We start from the raw sequence: 21,111 nt of genomic DNA, 5'->3' as shown, positions 1-21,111 counted from the left end.
GCAACACAAGCAATGATGTACATCCTTGTGAACGAGATGGAGGAAAGTTAGCGGAAATAATTGGATTTGAACGCAGTCCCAGTAATCCTGACGACCGTGATTAGTTGGTTTAGGTGTGTTTAATTTGGAGTTGAGCTAAATTCAGCAGGATAGTCCTCATCCAGGAGGACTGGACACACCTGATGTAGTCGTTTGACAAATCTGTTGAAGCATATAGTTCCTGTTGACTTGATTCAAACTGAGTTCATAATCAGGGACAAGATGTTATCCTGGCATTCATGTGTGATGCTGAGCAGTTTCATCATTAGCAGTCCTTGAATTAGCTGTCATCAGCTAATTAGTGATGTTTACTAAGACTATTGCTGAAATGAAACCTCTTCCAGTTCCTGCCCCATATATGCCACGTAAATGAATGATACCTCAAATCCTGCTGCTAATTGAGAAGTGTGCTTTACTATTACAGACACGATTTTTCTATAGTTGACAATAAAAATAGTGCTTAATAGACATTGAAATAAGGACCCAAGGCATATCTACGAAATAAAATGTTATAGTTTGATACTTATTTTGACCTTGTGTTGTTTGTAAATTTTTTTATTGAAATAATAGCTTTTACAGAGATTATTTTACATCTGATTAACTAAAAGCCTGTCTGTCTACATCTTTTTTTTCTGATGAAAACCAACAGCACATAATAAATAATGGGATCTTATAGCCTGAGATCGTCCTGTATCTGGTGTCCATGTTCAATATTGGTCTAAATGTAAAGAATGCAATGTCACCGTTTTTCTGTAGGTCTGATTGGTACCAGGTTTCACTTCCTGTGGTTGACCTCGACCCATCTTCCCGTCTTTACCTCTCTATATTTCCCACCGCATGCCTTATATTTTAAAAGATACACACACACACACATCATGTATAAACTACACCTCCACCCCACCCCCGACCAGCATCTTCACAAATTAATAATTCAGAACACAGATAATCAGTCAATAACGTTCTTTCATATACAACTAAATAATTCACTCATCCATAGAGGACATCTGCATTAATGTGAGTATGTGTGTGCGCATTATTGGTGAGGCAGGTTTTGTGTGTGAGAGCAGCTCTATCTATGTATGTATGTATGTGTTTATGAAGCTATGAATACACTGTATCCCATTATAAACAAATGTAGTGGCTCTAAATAGTTCGTTCAGAGAAAAGGTCTTACATAATTTGCATATGCCACGTGGTTTGATATTTTGTTATCCAAAGAGATATGTGTGGCTTGAGTGTCAAATGACATTTTGGGGCCACTGTACAACAGTAAATTGGGGATGTCCTGGATTTTGAACCCATAAACTCATGTGCTACATGCACACAGAAATATAAGCTTTTTAAAAAAAAAACTAAACCAAATCAAGCAGTATTTTGCACCTAATATAACCAAATTAGCTTTATTTCTGTATATTATGCCATGCTCAGGGAATCTGGATCAGTGAACACTGTGTAGGGACTCTGTCGATTGGAACACAGCTCATTTCATGGAGCTCTCAGTAAGCAGATTAACTAAATCAGGTATGTTAGATATGGGAGACTTACAAAATATGCAGAGTGTGGACCAAAACGAATTGGGCAACCACTGGTCTAGGGTAGAGGTTTTTAACTGTCCTGCAAAGTCTATATCCGAACTGCTTCAGCACAACTGAATTTCACACCAATGTGATTTCCAAGTGATCCTGAAGAGCTTGATCAGCTGGTTCAGGTGTATTTGATGAGGGTAGCTAAACTCTACAGATCAGTGGGTCCCCAGGAGCAGGGTTATAGCGCCCCAATTGTGACCCTGGATCACAAAACCAGTCAAATGTTGCACAGGTATATTTGTGGAAATAGCCAACAATACATTGTATGGATCAAAATTAACGATTTTTCTTTTATGCCAAAAATCATTAAGATATTAAGTAAAGATCATGTTCCATGAAGATATTTTGTAAATTTCGTACCGTAAATATATAAAACATTTATTTTTGTGAGTGAATGCAGCACAATCGTGAACATAAATGGACAACTTTAAAGGCAATTTTCTCAATGTTTAGATTTTTTTGCACCCTCAGATTCCAGATTTTCAAATAGTTGTATCTCAACCAAATAATGTCCTATCATAACAAACCATAAATCAATAGAAAGCTTATTTATTCAGCTTTCATGTGATGTATAAATCTCAATTTCCAAAAATTGACCCTTGTGACTGGTTTTGTGGTCCAGAATTTCTCTTTGTAAACACTTCCAAAGCATGAGGATGTGAAGGGTCAGTTGTTAAAATGACCAAAGCGATACAACAGCAGTTTAACTTTTTGATGATAGCTTCTTAAATCTCTGTGAGGTCTAAATAGGATTTAAAAAACGCTTATCCAATAAAGATGGGACAGTAGTACCCACTTTATTTCAACCAACTTGCGGTAACACTTTATTTTACAGTGTCCTTGTTACATGTTAGATGTACTTACCATATTAATTACAGTAAATTATGCATAATTACATGCAACTAAGCCTCAACCAAATCCTAATCCTATGCCCTAACAACTAGTAAGTACATGTAGTTACTTATTATTACTCAGAACTTACATGTATAATTACACCGTAACAATGACACCTTAAAATAAAGTGTAACACAACTTGCTCCTCAGAATCACAAACTGTAAGTATGAATAATTATTGATGTATATATTTTCTACCAGGTGTTCAAAATACGTCTAAACGGCTAACTCACGTTACTACTGTCTTACTGAAATACTTATGCTAATCAGTTTGTGGGCCACTATTATCTAAAACTGTGTCTATTTATGCAGATTGTCTGTAGTTCTTAATACTTTGAGTAAAGATAAAGGATGGAGCAAGATTTGTTTTACAAACTTTAATGGTACCTCATTCATTCACGGCTAACATATGCACTGGTACAGTTAATGATACAGTTCCCACATTGCAATAAATTAGGAATATCACATTGGTTTGTTGATGGACATCCACTTGTTAATGCTGATGTAGAGGAATTACAGTTGCAACATCTCATAATGTACAACAAACTGAATAGTGTATCACTGAGAAACGTCCTGCTCAAGTCATCCTTGCGATGGAGGTTCGGGTTGAATTACTAGTCTGTCAATGATTTATCATCGGACTTGTGCTTGAATGAGCTTTAGGAAGCCTCCAGAGCTGAAATTCATGGTGCACTCAAGTCCTCCTGGGAAGTTCGTATTTACGGGTTGGGAAGTTTGTATTTACGGGTTGGGAAGTCGTGTTTACAACGTCATTTTTGTCGGAGCAAGATGGCAGTGTACCTTCTCTTAATTGACTACACAAAAATAAAGAAAAATAAAGGTTTTTGAAATCTACTTCTAGAAAATTAAGAACAAAGAATGTGGATCAGGTGTGTTTTGCTTTTTAATATTTTTAATTCATTTATGAAGCCACTAAACTTTTTATTACATATTATATTGTTATATTACAATGCTAATATATTTTGTGCATGGATTTAGTTTGTTTTGCTGTACTGTAAATTAAAAAGCCTGACAATTTCAATTACAATTTTCAAATTATCTGGCCAATCAGAGCAGAGTAAGCTCTTGGAAAGAAGGGGTTTTAAGACACTGAATTTTCGGACGAGTCATTTGTGAATCTTTGAAAAATGTGGTGATGTGCAATGAGAAAATGAAAGTTTTTTTTTTGACCTTTGATGCATATACATCTGTTGTAGGAGACCGCCAAAACAAAATTAAGAACCTTTAAAATAACATAATAGGGGCACTTTAAAGACCTCTGGCCAAATACAAACCTAAAATTTAGAAAATTAACAATTTTTGCATTCAAATGTGCATTTTGGAAAGCCCTAAGGGCTTGCCTTCACCAAGTGAGCTCCAAATGGCCACATTTTTTGACAACTGTCTTGCTCCCTCCAGAGTTCCTACTTCAACGGCTCTGCCCCTCAGAGTGAGAAGGGCATGGGAATTCTCACTTCCAATTGGAATTCACAAATAAATTGGGGGCTCGTGCGGGATTTATATCCCACAACCTCTCACACCTAAAGTGAGAACAATGCCCCAGTGTTTCCCAACACTGTTCCCGGAGACACACCAACAGTACACATTTTAGATGTCTCCTTTCTTTGACCCATTCATTTCAGATCTCAGAGTCTCTACTAATGAGCCGATGAGTAAAATCAGGTGTGTGTGATTATGAAGATACCTTGCCCCTACTTTCTGAGAATTAATTTGGTTGTGACAGTCTAAATACGTGAGTGATGGGATAGACAACTGTTACACTAGACTAGGAAAATACTTGACTAATGGTGAAAAACATGGTTATGTTGGATTAATGCTGTATTCATTTGTCCTAAGAATGAATGCATCAGCATGGTAGCCTTTTGCTCTGGTTTTATTTATGTAGTAGAGTTACAACCTAAGTCATACAAACTGTTTTGCAAATGATGGCAATGTTTGTGATTGTTCTTTCAAAAGGTATCTTTTGGCATAGATGGCTTACACACACACACACACACACACACACACACACACACACACACACACACACACACACACACACACACACACACACACACACACAAACAATATGCAAGCAAGAAAGAGTGAGAAAGAGAGAGAGAAAAGGGCTTTTACAACCTCAGTCTCATGAAAGACATTGATAAAGATCTGCACAATGAATGAGTTACATGAAAGCCAATGAATGGTTTTTAAATGAATAGTCAGGAGAGCATCAGATTGTGTTGACATATGCATGTCAAATGTATTGGTGTGGTTAATTAGGGGTCTGACGTGAATACAGCTGTCGACGAGGGCCAGCTGGGATTGAGTCTTTTGTTTCTGCACGGTGGAAAATGAAGGGATGCTGAAAATAAAGAGGAAGTGATGGAGCTGAAAAGACGGGAGCTTTCGTTTGGAATGCTGGCTGTGGATTAGCATTCTTCCGCTGCTTTAGACATGCGTCTCCTGCTCCCACTTACTCATTCACTCATTTCACTCTTTCCTGTCTGACCATCCACTTGTCCAAGTTAAGCTTTATGGGCAGCATTTGTGGCATGTTGTTGTGCCTCAGTTTGTAAAAACAAGCTAAAATAGCATTTGCAATAATGTACAAAAGAAGCCTATGGCCAAGGCATTTAGGAGCGTTTAAAAACATTAATGTGAAGCTTGTCATTTTGTTAAAGCGCTCAAATTAATTCTTCCATACAAAACGTGTTATTTGATGTGTGTTATTTGAGCTGTAAAGCTGTCACAGTCAACATTTGGGGCTCTTTTCGGCGCAGATGAACTTCCACTATGTAATTATGTAAAGATGGTTTTCCACTATGTAAGTGTCAGGGTTTTTTTCCGTTTTGTCTTTGTTTTCATTGTGTTCACCTTCATCTTCAGTTGATCCAGCTTTCCAAAGTGTTTCTTTATTTCATCTCATTCACTCGTTGCTCGTTAATAAGCTCAAATTAGTTCCTCGTTTGGTCTTATATATATATATATACTGCCTGTTTGGTTCAGTTCTTTGTCCTATCTCCTCTATGTTGGATGGTTGTTTTCTGAGTTTCTCTGCCTGTTGCTTGAGTGTTTGGATTAAAAGACTATTTCCTGGAATGATCCTTCATCGTGTGCTTCACTGATACAGCCATTCTGTGACAGTAAGGTAGGAGAGGTGGTGCTACATTCTGATTATACCCGTGACTATATGTACAATACAACTTGAACTCAAGTTCCTGTTTGCTTTTATAAAACGCTTAACAAATATATTAAGGATTTTTTTTATGTATTAAGCAAGTTTATTGTCACATCCATCCTCTAGGGACGGGGTTTTCAATGGGGCAAGAGGAGTACTAAGAGGTCTGTGGAAAATTTCAGACAAAAAAAAAAGAAAGTGTATAAATAAATAATACATAAAAAAAAAAAAAAAAAAAAAAAAAAGTGATTAAATCAATAAAAAATATTTGGCAACACTTTATTTTACAGTGTCTTTGTTACATGTAGTTTCTATAGTAATAACTATAAATTATGCATAATTACATGTAACTAACCTTAAACCAAACCCTAACCCTATAGTAAGTACATGTAGTTAATTAATATTACTCAGTACTTAAATGTATAATTACAGTGTAACAAAGACACAGAATAAAGTGTAACCAAATATTTATAACAAAAATTAGAAAAAAAATAATGTAATCTAATAGAAACTAAATACTTTGAAAATGTATATTATTGTATTTCCACAGCATGAAGGAAAGATCTTACGGATTTATGAATGAGCTCCTCGTTTTAAAATCTGCCCGGTCTACATACATTTGTTATGACATCCGCTTCAAACATTCTTATGCTCATCATGATAACTTTCTCTAACTCTAAAATAAGTAAATCCACTTCACCAGCTATTTACTCTTTGACAGTAATGTCATAAATATAATGTTTTGAGAAATATAACAAAGCTGGATTGTTGAAATGAGCAACCAGGACTGGAACTATACATTTCATCACAGCTATTTTCATGTTAGCATGTAAAATGTTTGAGTCTTGTGAATATATTTGGAAACAGTGTGTATTTTAACTAGTGGACCAGCCTACATGATGGACAATTTAATGAGAGCTAAATTTGCAAATTTAATTCATTAATTTTACTTAATATACTCACAATCCACTAAAATATCTAAAAAAATAAATAAATTGTGCAGTAGGCCTATCTATTTTCAAGGCTGTTGGAAGAATTTGGAAATTAGACTAGGTGGAGATGGTCATCGGCCAATCTTTTTGGCATGCTTCTCGGCCAGTTCTTTTTAAATGGCCTAATATCATCTGTTTAAGTGGCCTGGCTGATATCAGTCTATCACCAATTTTAATGTTTATCCTGGTTAGGTGCCTCACTGTAGAGAATTCCATTGCTGTACACACAATTTTTGCTTGTTTTTATAGATGAGAATTATTGTGGCAATCAAAACCATACCACAGATACTGACCATTGAGTCGAAGTTGTATTGAACCGGGACTATTCAAACACGTGGTCAATGAGTAAAAATGATAGATGCACCGATGTATCAGGTGACGATATTTATTGATGACGATATTTATTTATTTGTTATTGCCAAAACAAAATGAACAATCGAATATATGGACCTGCTGGTGCCAGCGTGAACAACACATTCAAAGCCGGGTCTCAGGCAGCACGAAAATACTGAATCGAGTTCTCTTTCGATTCTTCTTGTGCTTGAACGGACAAATTCACACAGAATAATATCTAAAGGCCATTTTGGCGAGGATCCTAGTAAACACAGTTGGTTGTGGCTTAACTGAATGTAAATAGTTGAGAAATAAAACACAGGTGTGTATTAGTACTAGATCCATGAAACTCTTAAAGTGACAGCAGCCTAATATTCCTGCTGCGCTGCAGTCTGTTTTAATGTTAACCAAACAACAACAACAACAAAACTAAATAACTTTTGTACCTTTTAAGGATTAATATAGGCCTATATTTAATTTATACAGCAGTTTTATCTTACATTTGAGTACTTTATGTACCTGAAAACTACTGTTAGACCTAAGTGAAAAGCACTGTTTATTTCATAATCAATTGTATTTATGTTGGTCTGTTGAATGTTAAATGGATCCAGTCCATGTTCAATGAAGATGATTTGATGATGCAGCAATAAACTAGTATACCTTAATGCATGCATTTTACATTTTTTTTCATTACACCAGTTTTCAGTGTCACATGATCCTTCAGAAATAATTATAACATTTAACAACACAAGAAACATTTCTTCTTAACATCAATGTTGAAAACAGCTGTGCTGCTTAATACTTGTGTTGTTTTTTAATGTTTAAAAACTCAAAAGAACAGTTTTTATTTGAAATAGAAATCTTTTGTCACAAAAATGCCTTTACTGTCCCTTTCGATCAATTTAATGTGTCCTTGCTGAATATAAGTATTAATTAAAACGAAAATCTTTCTGACCCCAAACTTTATTTTAAATGCTTTTTTTGGGGAGGCAAACATGTAGTCATTTAAATACAAGTTAAGTGCAAAATGAAAATGCGACGGATCAGCTTAACTTAGTTGTTTATTACCCATAACTTCAATCAAAGATTGACAAACATTCAAACAACCAAACTATTTCCTCTACCCCATACATACATACTTTGGCCAACTGCTGACGTCAAACAAACACAAATACAAACAAGCACACTAACACACTGTCGAAATCAAGTTTTACCCTTCTTTTCTCCCAATGAACAAAACTAATAAAATAAATTAAAAAGGCAAAGATTTTCAAAAAAATCATGCACTAATTATACAAATGCAACAAAGAAATATTAACATCTAAATTAAAATACAGAAGCTCTCTCACTTAAAAAGCAAATACAGCCACAAAATGTACTGTGAACACGCACTCCCACGAATACAATACTGATCTAGCACTGCGACGTCATGGTCCTATCAGGACGCCGCAGGAAGCACAGAGGTGAGCGTTCTCGAGAGAATAAGAGTGATGTTACATTCATTAGATTGCATTGTACTGTGAGGTGTTGATTCTGTCCTCAGGGTGAAGTTAGGTGACATTGAGGTTCATCATTCAGTATCAGGATTATAGCTCTTAAAGAGATGTAAAGATGGTGTTTTAGGAAACATGGTCATGACCTTTTCTGTTTTCTGTTTAGCACATAACATGTACATTTTGTTTAGCATAACTAATTTAATTCAATGTCTTATTATAGGGACCTATTACATTTACACTTTTTTAGATTATGTTTTATTTAAGGTTTCTGTCATTTACTCAACTTCATATCATTGCAAATCTGTATGACTTGTTTCTTTTCTGTGGAACATACTATGTAACAAGTTACATCTCAGAAGATCTGGACTAGAGCACACAAATCTGCTTTTATAGTGTTTTTTTAAAACCTTGACAGCACCTGGTTACAGTATGCCATTTATGTATGGAAAAGAGCAGTGTCAACATTCTTCACAACATCTCCTTTTGTGTTCCACAGAAGAATGAAAGTCAAACCGGTTTGGAACGACAAGAGGATGATTTCTATGTAACATTACTTAGAGTGCTATAGCTTGAAAAGCAACTATATTCGTCATGGTCTCAAAAGGACCTTTTGCATTATAATGTTATGTTTGCTGTCAGAAAAGTGGTTTGGTTATACTTATTTAGGTAAGTTTTGTGAACAAGTTCTATGAAGAAGTAGGCGATCAGGCGAACACAGGTGACAACACAGGCAAACGACCGGTGAGTTCAGCTAAAGCCTAACACTAAAGTGAGCCTGGTACGATTTCAGTTAAGAGAGTCTTGGTGGCTGAACTCGGAGTCAGAACTGGGGTCCGGGAGAGCATGGTTATCCTGGAGATAGCCTTCAGGATCGGGGTCGTTCTCGTCGTTGCTTTCCGCACTGTAGTCCACTTCCTCCAGGAACGCTGGCTCATCCTCATCCAACACATATGTGGTGTTACTGCAGAAAACACACACAGACACATGGCTGTCATTTATTATGTCAGCTGAGATCTTCTGACAGACACATACAACAGAACAGTTCATTCCCATAAGTCACATACAGCTTACCTCATTTCTATTAACACCGCCTTAATTCGTGAGATTTGGATCTCTTCAGTAATTGCTGTTTGGGCGGTAAAACTCAATGCCTCGACATTAGGGTGTTGCTGTTACTATGGTGTTCTGGGTTTCTTTCTAGTCCCTGGGTTCTCGCACCTTTTGACTAATGATCTGCCATGACTTTTGTAGGTGTTCATGATTACTGGACAAGGACTTTTAAAATGAATTATTCACAAAGTAGTAGTTCTAGAAAATTAAGGTAATGATGTTGAGCAAAACTAGAAAAACAAATACGATATAAATATTATATTTAAATATACTAGGGGTGTAACGGTACATGTATTCGTACGGATCGTACGGACGTCTTGTTTCGGTGCATGCAGTCAGATGAAGAATACAGGCGATCCAGAAGGGGGCGCGCGCGGTAATGCAACGCTGTTTGCTAACCGCCACAACAGAAGAGCAGAAGAAGAGACGATCTATGAACCAACCCAAAACAAGAGTTCAGATGCACGCAAGAGCTTGCTAGTAGCTTATAGACTGAGTTTCCATTTATTTTTGTGACGTGCTCCACAAACTTCAAGGAAAGGAAACCAGGACGGCAGAGAGCGGCATCCTGTTTGTTTTCTTTATTTTACAAAATGTTTTGTTTCTATTGTGAGTGTACACACAAAAACAGACCCTTAACAGTTTCACATGGTCTTAAGGTCCTTGCACACTGAGTCCGAAATTTTAATAAGCGTTTTTTCGTATTCGTCATCCTAAAAATTTGTCACACACTGAGTCCGATGCGTATTAATCAATCCGTTGCAAAAAATGCGCAAAATAATACAAAATGGAGTCTTCAAGCATTGAGGATGGTTTTGTTGTCCTCTCTCTTCTTAAAAAGAGAAAAAGAAAGAGGAAATATTGGGTCCATCATCCAATCCTGACATTGCGTAGAGAGAGAAAGGAGAGTTCCTTATTATTATCCCGAGCGATTCAAAGTTTACTTCAGGATGTTAGTGGCTCAGTTTGATGCTCTGCTAGCGATACTGGAGCCACATATTAAACAAGAAGACCACCAATTTCGCTTGTACGGTGGCTCTGAATTGTCAAAACACCTCTCAAAATGCAAAAAACGCAGAAAATTTAACCCAATTTGATTTTTTTAAAGACGAACGAAAGTTTCGGAGGCAGTGTGTAAATGTTATTGACACAACATGAGGTCGTAAATTTTAAAAATTAAACCCCTAAATTTTAACATGTGAAAATTTCGGACTCATGTGCAATGGCCTTTACTCTTATCTGTATGAACATAAATTGAGTATTTTAAAGTTGTTTCCATTGTTATGAGACAAAATCATTTGGAAAATGGGAAGCCTCAGGAGTCTCCTCGCTGTCTGCTCGTGGAAAGGTGAAGTAGACTCAGATGCATGGCACTTTTTCTCCTTCTCGCTCATCTTTCCGTGATTTCTTGAAAAAGTGTAACATTGAACTTTGTGCATCTCCCATTGTCACTGCATGTTCATGAACTCTCACAAGCAAAGAAAATGACATTATAGGCTACGCACAACACGTTAATTGAACGACATCATCCAGATGTGCCAATCACCGGAACTAGGCAGAAAGACTCTAGGAATGCAAAAAAATTATCTCTAAAAAACTTTTACCTTTCATTATTCTATTTATTTTGTACTTTTATAACACAAGAGATGCTTTTTAATTTTGTAGCTGATTGTGACCAAATACCTTTTTAATTATTTATCAGCCCTACACAAAAAAAAAGACCTGTGCAAGAGTGGATTCTGTTTACGGTTTAGTGCTTAATACACTAAAGGAGGCTATACTCTACCTCAGGTGGGACTAAATGCTGCTAGGTGGAACAAACTGTAATTTGCAATACTGTCTGTTCAAAATAAGTGAAAAGAAGCATAGCATTGGGGATTTGTTGTACCAAACTCATATCAAACCGTGATCCCAAAACCAAGGTACGTACCGATCCGTGACTTCCTTGTACCATTACACCCCAAATATATATTTAGTAAGGTAAATATATATATATATTTAGACACTGACACAATTTTCATAATTTTGGCTCTGTATACAGCTAGAATAGAATTAAAATAAATCAAGATAAAATTAAAGTGCAGACTTTCAGATTTAATGGGTTGAACTAAAATGTTCAGAAATTAAAAATTATATTTCCAGATTTTCCATGATCGTTGGTGCATTGTGGACCAAGAAACCAGATCCCATCCCCAAGTCTTTATGATATTTGGCTCTCTATATATAGCTCTTCAATGTAAGTCTATGGGATTTCCCACCTCTCCTCAACAAGCCACACAATTTGAGGCATCATTCATGTTTGTAGCAAAACAAGGCGGGATGAGTTACGAGCCACAGTTTAATACTTTAGGTTAGGGGGTTGTTCAAATCTCTAACCCTAAGTTTGAGCTTTAATAAATGACGGGTCAATACAACAAAACCAACAAACGACTCCTGTAGGGTAGCGGTCGAAAACCTCATGTGGCGGCAGAGGAGGCATTTCTCAGCATCTCTCTCTCTCCTAACACAATAACCTTACTAAGAGTGATGATGGTTTTATGGCCCTCTTGTTAAGTAGTTAAATGGTTTAATGTGTGGTCTGGTGGTTTGGCTGGTTTTAGTGGGTTTTTAATGGTTTTAATGGTGTGAGGGGGAAGAAACTGGATCCAAGTGAGACGGGCTGAGGGGAGGGGGGGCAGACTCAAAGTGGATTAGCGGGCGTTTTGATCAGGTGATTAGATGACTATAATGAGCAGAGTGCTTCTCTCTTCACTCAAGTGCGCTGAGCCCCATTTGACTGACATCTCCTCAAGTGGTGCCGGCCATTAGAAGAGGGCTGCAAGATCGTGTGTGTGTGTGTATGTATGTTATTATCCATTACAGAAATACACAAGTTGGGAGGGGCCGAAGTATGTTCCCAAGAAGCTTCTAGAATCTAGAAGCTTCTGACATCATGGACATCAGGGCTATTATTGTTCTGAACATTGTGGGCTTCGAGCTGCTTAATGTTGTATTGAAACTTGATATGGCAGCTGTTGCGTCTTCTACGATTTGTGCCGGTTCATGCGGGAGCACAATAACAGGACGTCCCTGAGCTGGATATGGTCATTGTGCTGGTGTGTGTGTTTACCTGGTGATGTTGGGGATGCTGCGTGTGTCTATCAAGTCGTTCTCCATGTCCAGTAGATGGGAGTTGTGGTTGTGGAGCTCCAATGGGGACGTGAAGCGTCTTAGCCTGAGCAGAGCCAAACAAAACTGAGCGCCCATTTCCTCCAATTCATTTGTCCCGATCTGGAGACCCTGCAAACACACACACACACAGATCCCATGTTACAAGCACTATTTGTACAGGATTAGTTTGCAAAATGACATCTGGTTCACATTCATTAACAGTCTGATACTGATACAGACAGCATTGGGTTCTTTAGATTTTACTAAAACGGGAGTGTGTATTGTCTGTGTGTGAGACACGATGAATTATATAAATAAAGCATTATGTATATAAAATTAGGGGAGGAAATTAATTTTATTAATTGCATAAATAGACATACATAAATCCCGTAGAATATCTAGGCAGGTGGAGCTGGGGGAGGTGGAGGGGTTCAGAGTAAATCTGATGGCAGGCTGATAAAACTCAGGAGTCGGGACCACCCTTCAGTGTAACTTAAGCTAAGCTCAGCATCTAGCATTTGTGGCATAATGTTCATTTACACAAACAATTATTTTAACTTGTCCCTCCTTTTCTTTAATAAAAAAAAACAACAACAAAAAACAAAACAAAAAAAACAAACAAATCGAGATTAGTCAGGCACTTACCATGGAATTGGGGGCCAAATTCTGGAAGGCTTATATGCAGAAATGTGAATCTTATGATATTATAAAATCACTTAGATTAATTATTCTGTTAAATCTTGTGCATTATTTGAGCTGTAAATTTGCAATATCAATTTTATTGACGTTGTAGGATTTAGGAGCTATGTTGCCATGGCAATAAAGAATTTGTAGAATTGTAAATATCTTCACTCATAAAAGGTATACAAGTGATTTTGTCACAGTAAAATCAAGTCAACAAGCATATTGTTTATGTCTTGTGCCAATACACAGAGTATTTAAATATTTATGAATTGGCCCTATTCACTTCTATTGTAAGTGCCTCACTGTAACCCACAGCTTTTTTTTATTTCTTTTTTTTTATATAAAGAAAAGGCAGGACAAATCTTGAAATACATTTTTGTGGAAATCAACATTTTGCAAGAATTTGCTGGTGACTGAGCTTAACTTGTATTGAACACAGAAACCAACAAATTTATTTTTTTCACCCGGAAAGTCAGGCAAGGTAAAAATCTCTAAAACAAAATTATTTGATTATTATAAATGATCAAAGCTATTATAGAAGCTTGTTTCCGCCACGGAAAAAATAACGGTAATTGTGACTATTTATCCCACAATTCAGACGTTTTTTTTCCCCTCACAATTGTGATTTTATATCTTGCAATTTTTACCTTTTTTCCCACAGAATTCTGTTTTTGTTTTGCAATGTAATAAAGAAATAAAAAAGGTAATTGCAACTTTTTATTTCACAATTCTGCCTTTTTTTTGCAATTGCATACAGTTTATCTCACAATTCAGACTTTTTTTCAGACTTTTATTTCTCAGAACTGATATAAACTGATAAAAATAAGTCGCAATTACGTTTTTTTTTTTCATGGCAGAAACAATTAAGATTCAATATTAAATAAACAGTTTATAAACAATATTTTTAAAAAAGTCCTAAAAAAAATAAAAAAACATTTTTGTATTCTTGGAATAATCGGATGTGTCTGTGGAACTAAAACAGTCCGTGCATTAATCGTGCACACAGGTGGTTTTTATCAGTCTTCCTGGAAGCAAAGTATCATGTTTACAATGCACTGGGATGATACACTGAGCGGTTCAAGGGAAGAACTAATCATTGGATTGGAAGTTGTGATTAATGGCATCAAATCTTTAAAAGGGGTTTGTTTGAGTCACTTAGAAGCAAGTAAACTACACATCAGCTTTGTTTTCTGGGTTTTGTCTGTGAAGAAAACAGCACTTACTGTATTGCTTTGGGCAGAAATTCACAATATTTACATGCATTTTTTTGAAAAAGTACTAAATTGGGTAACACTTTATTTTACATATGTCCTTGTTACATATGTTACATGTACTTACCATAGTAATAACAGTAAATTAGGCATAATTACATGCAACTAACCCTCAACCAAATCCTAATCCTAACCCTATAGTAAGTACATGTAGTTAATTAATATTACTCAGTACTTAAATATATAATAACACTGTAACAATGACACCTTAAAATAAAGTGTAACCTTACATTTTTTTTTTTTTATGTTGTTTCTTCAAAAGGAGAATATGGACGCTGTCATGGCTAGGGAAAAAGAGGGCAACTTGGCATGTAAATTATGCAAATGTCACCAATGCGTTGACCAATACGCCATTTCATGTTGCATTTTTATTGGCTATAGTCAGTAGAAGTAGGTTGTAGCAGCAAACACACTGTCAGAATATTATTGCAGGCCATCTTTGGTCACAAGACTGTGACAATGGCCGTCTTTGAACCTCTCTCACTGTATGATGTAGGACCGTTTTGGAGCCACGACCACAGAAATCGGCATGATTGGTCATCTTTCATCTCGGACAGCCCAAAATCATAGTTTACATTAGAGAATATACAGAAAGAAGCTTCTTCAGCCATGTTACTTGAACTCACAGAGACGCCATTATGTGTCCTACAGACAGAAGACTGTGAGTCACTATCAGAGACCTGAGACTGCTGCATCTTTCACAGATGGTCTATAGCGCCATCTACTGTTCACATTCATCATGACAACCTGTCATTTTATATTTACTGACATTTTATCATCAAGACAGTTATAAAAACAAGTAGAGGTCATCGCCTTTGACAATTGAAACCATCTGTTTAGATCTCATGTGACAGTGTATTTGTAGCTTTAAATCTGAGCAAATCTGTAACAAATTTTGTTTCTTGGACACCAATGTTTTGATTAAGATGTGGCATTACAAAATGCTAGTGCTTCTACTAATAATATTTAAAAGGCGTAATTGAACAGGCCATGCTTACTTTAAAACTGCTCCGTGTAGTTTTACACCCTTTTTCCTTTTTTAACATGGTTGAGAAAAGTAAAAAAGAACGGTTGTAATGTTGAATCCCAGAACAGAATTTAGAACTGTACATGCTTCTCACAGAATAAAATATTGAGATCTTTTAAGAATTGTGTTTATGACTTTGCACACCTTTATTAATTATTAAAAAAGACACAAATTAATATATAAAATTTCATTTTGACTAGTTCTCTTTGGCTAAATTAGAAATGTTTCTCCTGCACTTTTGAATCATAGCCATGTCTCATGAACCAGAGAGGTAACTTCACAACACGTTTCAACATGTTAATCAGTTGTTCAACATGTTAATCCCCTCTTTCTCCCTTAAAAGTCAATCCGTTTCTGCTCCCAAGGCATCCGATACTGCCGCACATCCAAGAGAAATGTGCTCACTATACTGACACCAAAAGCGCCCAGTGACGAGGTGGAATAATTAAACAAAAAACATGCTAGATACCAAAACACCCTAAATTTAACATTTGAAGAGTTCAGATGCAAAAGCCTCTAAGTGCCAACTTAAATTTTCTTTTCTAAAATGATCATTTTTATCAAGCTCATATATTTAAGTTCAGTTATTTCACTTAAATGGCAATGAAAATGACCTATTAATTGTCATTTAAGTGAAATTACTGAACTTAAATATACAATCTTGATAAAAATGATCATTCTAGAAGAAATTTTCAGATGGCACTTAGAGGCTTTTGCATCTGAACTCTTAATTTACACTCTTAAAAATATGAAGAACCTTTAACATCTATGGAACATTTTCATTGCACAAAAGTTTCTTTATAGTAGAAAAAAGGTTCTTTAGATTACTAAAAAGTTATTCACACAAAGAAAAAAATGGTTCTTTTAAGAACTTTCACTGAAAGGGTCTTTGGGAAATCAAAAATGGTTCATATGACATTGCTGCAGAAACACCATTTTGGAACCTTTAGTTTTAAGAGTGTATATAAAGTATATATATATATATATTATTTCTCTAAATTTCAATAAAATACAATATACTATTTGCCAGTGTTAACTATTAAAGAAGAACCACATCTTCCATATTTCATTTCTGGTTTAAAAATAGAAAAATTAATGGACATAAAAGTACACGGACCAAAATAGCATTGCCCTTTCAATTTGGATGAAAAAGCTTATGAAGTGATTAAGAGACCAGAGTAAACAGATCTGAATCTAGACAAACTACATAATTGCAGTTGTGTTATTTCTAGGGTTGCAATATTCCATGGAATTAACGGGAATAAACTGGAAATTTGCTAAATTGCAAGTTAGCCTATAACAGGAAACTTAAAGGAATAGTTCACTTCAAAATGAAAATTCTGTCACCATTTACTCACCCTTATATTGTTTCAAACCTGTATGAAGTTATTTCTTCTGCACAAAAGAAAATATTTTTTGAAGAATGTTGGTAACCAGACAGTTGATGAGACATTGACTTCCACAGTATTTTCTTTCCTACTATGGAAGGCAATGGGGTCCATCAACTGTTTGGTTACCAACATTCTTCAAAATATCTTTTCCTTTGTGTCCACCAGAAGAAAGAACTTCATACAGGTTTGAAACAACTTGAGGGTGAGTAAATGATGACAGAATTTTCATTTTTAAGTGAACTATTCCTTTAAATGTAGCTAAAAAATAATAATAAAAAAAGAAACATCTTGCTGCATAATCTTGGTTTAAACAACCAGAATGCAAATTCAGTTGAAATGCTACCCTGCGAATTCCTCAATCACATGCACACAGCAACTTTTATAAATCAGGCCCTGGTCGCTCTGGAATCAGAGGATTTTTTTATTTATTACTTTTGTGGGTTTTTTATATTTCCAAAATGCCTCAGCTTAACTTCCCATGAAAATAACTTTTCCACCCCTTTGCAAAATGTAATAGATTTGTTGACTTGAACTGTTATTCTAAAATGTAGAAACGTCAAAAGAATGAGTAGATACGGTCAAACTTGTTTCTCGTCATTTCTCTGGTATTAGGGACACCAAGTTGATTTTGGACAGGCTATGAGTATAATCATTTCCACTTCCACTTCAAAGATGTTTTGAGTTGCGGGATTGCAAAAAGGCTTACAGCACTCTTCTAGGACAAAATAACTGGTGAAAAGATTACTCATATCATTCATATCAGTAAATACACAGCTATTTATTTGTGAAAAAACTAAACAATATTAACCTTGGGTTATGAAGCCCAGCCAGTCTGAATTACAGTGCCAAATGAATCCAGTGAGAATTGCTACCACGGGTTAAAGCATGGCATCTCCGAAGGCTGAATTTTATCACAAACGGAGCTGTTGTTCATTCCAGCAGAGAACCGCCCTGCCAAGACCTTGTCATATCAATAGATAGTTTAATCTCACCAACACAGAAAGCCAAGAACCTTGATGTCAGACTGACCAACATTTATATTTATTTGAACCACAGTTAAAACTGATCATGTGTTAGTCATTTAAATTTTTCTTGTCATGTTTTTTTATTTTATTTCCTCAGCATTCACACAGGGTTACTGTGTTTTATATTTTGAACGTTTCTTGTCTCTTTGTTTAGTATTCCCACACCCTGTGATAAATGAATTTCCATGGCGATTACAAGATAACAGCAACAACAATAAGAACAAGGCCAGAAACATACTTTACTCAAGTACACAAATCACAGCCTTTTGAAGTTGGTTACATATTTTGCAATGCATCAATGCGTAAATCCATTATTGGTCATTTATTTCCTACATGTACTTTTGTTCTTTATCTGGTGTTGTTTTTATCTGATATTCCTAATAATTTTCAGAAGAACTCATTTTCTACTAGCAATCTCAGAAATATTTAGAAGTTTTAAAAAATAAAAGGTTATGTTAAGGTAAAGTTTGTGTGTAAAACTAAGCCCTCACCTTGTATTTGCCCTGGTCACAGCCACACAGGGTGCTCTCCATGGTGTAACTGCGCTGCACCCCGATCTCTCTCCAGACCACCACACGCGCCGTGGCTTCTTTAGAGCGCTCAACTACAAAACTGCAGCTGGACAGGCTGAACGCTGGAGCCATCTGAGACAGCAGCTTAGGCAGAGTCTAAAACACAGGACAAGTGGCATTTACATTCAACTTATTTACATGACAAAATCAACACTGATAAAGAGTAAATTTTTTAAGATTACGTTTTATGCTGCCTTTAAAGAGGAACTATTATGCCTTTTTACATGTTCAACATTCTTTAGTGTGTCATGTTGCTGTTTGAGCATGAAAAGGGTCTGCAAATTTCCAGAGCACAAAGTCACTCCAAAAGGATCTATTCTCTATATCAGTGTTTCCCAACCCTGTTCCTGGAGGCACATCAACTGCTCTATTATCAGTGTCACTGTTTCTGAACTCCCTGATACGCCTCCATTGTAGTCTTGAGTTTTCTTCCGGGAACGAACAGCTCACAATATTCCGCATATAAATCATTCCCGTCCAAGACAAACAGAAAATAAAGTGGGAGAGGCCTGGTTGATTGGCTTTAGTAGTGTGTCACCATGTCCACGTCCAATAGACACAGTTTTTTCCACCCCGAAACTAACGCGTTATGGCAAGGGGTGTTACTTTTCCATACTGCAGTCAAAGCGGTTTACCAATCATAACACACTGGTCCAGCCATACAATTGGAGCACATTGTGCTTTTTGGAAGAAGGGGCTTCATAGAGACAGGAATGAAACAGAGCGTTACGGATATACTGGGAAGAGAGGAGCTGCAACAATGTCAAATATGGGGGAAAAGTGTTTTTTAAACATTCATGCATGAAAACCTGTTCTAGAGCCCCAATACAATATCAAGACTTTGTAAAAGGGCATAATAGGTCCTCTTTAAAAGAATAATCCTCCCCCCAAAAAATGACAATTCTGTCATTTACTCGCCCTCATGTCATTTCAAAATCGTATCTTTCTTTCTTCTGTAAAAAGAAGATTGTTCAGTTGTTTTTGTCCATATTTAGCCTAGAAATCTAGACGCACCCTAGCGGCAGCAAAATGTATTTTGCAGCCAGGGTAGTCTAGCAACTCTCCATTGACTTTCGAGCTGCAAAAACCTAAATTGGGTCAGGCCAATCACGTCGTGTATAGAGTAGGCGAGCTTAACATAATGACGACAGAGTTGCGACGGTTCCCTGGCTGCTACTTGAAAACAAAGAATGGCGGCTGCTGGAGAACAGTGTTTCGAATCGGCTTTGGCCGCAACTCTGGAGGACTTGGAGTTAAGTTTTTCTTTGAGAAAAGAGCAAAGAACGGCACTTAAGTCATTCTTAAAAAAAGGAAGATGTGTTCATAGTTTTGCCGGCCAGATATGGCAAAAGTTGAATCTATCAACTAACGTTAGCTCCGCTGTTGGGAAAACGCTCTGGTTGGTTGAAGCGCTGTCCTATTGCGTGCCGAGGGAATTTGAAAGACAACCGTTTATCCCGCCCCTCGGATTGAGCCGTGTCTATGGTGAGTTGCCAGGCCTAACATCTTGATGTAGGTCTGGCTTGCTAGGCTAGTCCATATTATGAATGTTAATGGAACCCAAAACTTTTAAGCTCCAAAGATGACACGAAGGTGTAGCATGAATTTAATACATACAAAAACATCTGAAACATTTATCAAATATCTTCTTTTGTGTTGTGCACAAGCATTTCCAATTTTCGGGTCACAAATTCCTTTAATGTGTAAATGTGGGCATTACATGTGAATAACCCAATTTTGCCTTTTTTTTCAGAAATGGTCTGAATGGACTGAGAGGGAGCTGTGTGTTGTAAATGTCAGATTATATCTAAATAATACATCAAACTTGCCAAAAAGATGGCAATAAAAGATTAGTATATAAAGTGTGCAGATGTGTTACCCTGTATCCAAGGTCCTCTTGTAGGTCAACAGTGCTGGTGTTGACATTGGTCTGCCACACCGTCTCCTTAATACTACAGCCGTACATGAAAACGTTCTTCTTCCGTGAATGGCCGTGATAGTCGCAGAACACCTGAACGCACACAGTTAACAGACAAACACACACTGCTGGTGTCATTCAACCGTTTAAACCGAGTTCTCTCCTCTACAGCATGATGCTCTCTCACCAGTGGAGTTCTTCCTGTAGCTCTGAGGTACTGCAGGAGACTCTTGGAGTGGTAGATGGTGGGATGAAGCTCGGTGTTGGGGTTCTGCCACTGTCTGTTCAGATCCTCCCCACTCAGAGAACAACGATGACTGCAACGTGACCATAAAGAAGATTGAAACATGCGATTACAGATAAAGTTCATGAAGAAGTATTGCAGTTTCTAATATTCGTAATACTGTGTGATAACTTTCATTAAGAGTGTTAACAAACAGTA

General features: G+C 36.6%; 1 protein-coding gene across 5 annotated transcripts in view; it reads right to left on the bottom strand.

Moving 5' to 3' along the window:
- Positions 1-8,068: 8,068 nt before the first annotated feature.
- Positions 8,069-21,111, bottom strand: part of agtpbp1 (ATP/GTP binding carboxypeptidase 1) — a 42,435-nt gene continuing 29,392 nt past the window's right edge. For all 5 annotated transcript variants that reach the window (XM_084138782.1, XM_084138785.1, XM_084138781.1 and 2 more), the window contains 5 exons: positions 20,857-20,986; positions 20,631-20,762; positions 18,671-18,847; positions 12,741-12,910; positions 8,069-9,482 (listed from right to left, as the gene is read on the bottom strand). In XM_084138782.1, the coding sequence (XP_083994908.1) occupies positions 9,308-9,482; positions 12,741-12,910; positions 18,671-18,847; positions 20,631-20,762; positions 20,857-20,986 (784 nt within the window). In that variant the 3' untranslated portion in view covers positions 8,069-9,307. The remainder of the gene's footprint in view (positions 9,483-12,740; positions 12,911-18,670; positions 18,848-20,630; positions 20,763-20,856; positions 20,987-21,111) is intronic.

This window comes from Abramis brama (genome assembly GCF_963993115.1).
Source record: "Abramis brama genome assembly, chromosome: 16".
In the NCBI taxonomy this organism is placed as follows: domain Eukaryota; kingdom Metazoa; phylum Chordata; class Actinopteri; order Cypriniformes; family Leuciscidae; genus Abramis; species Abramis brama.
This window is presented reverse-complemented; position numbering and strand designations above follow the sequence as displayed.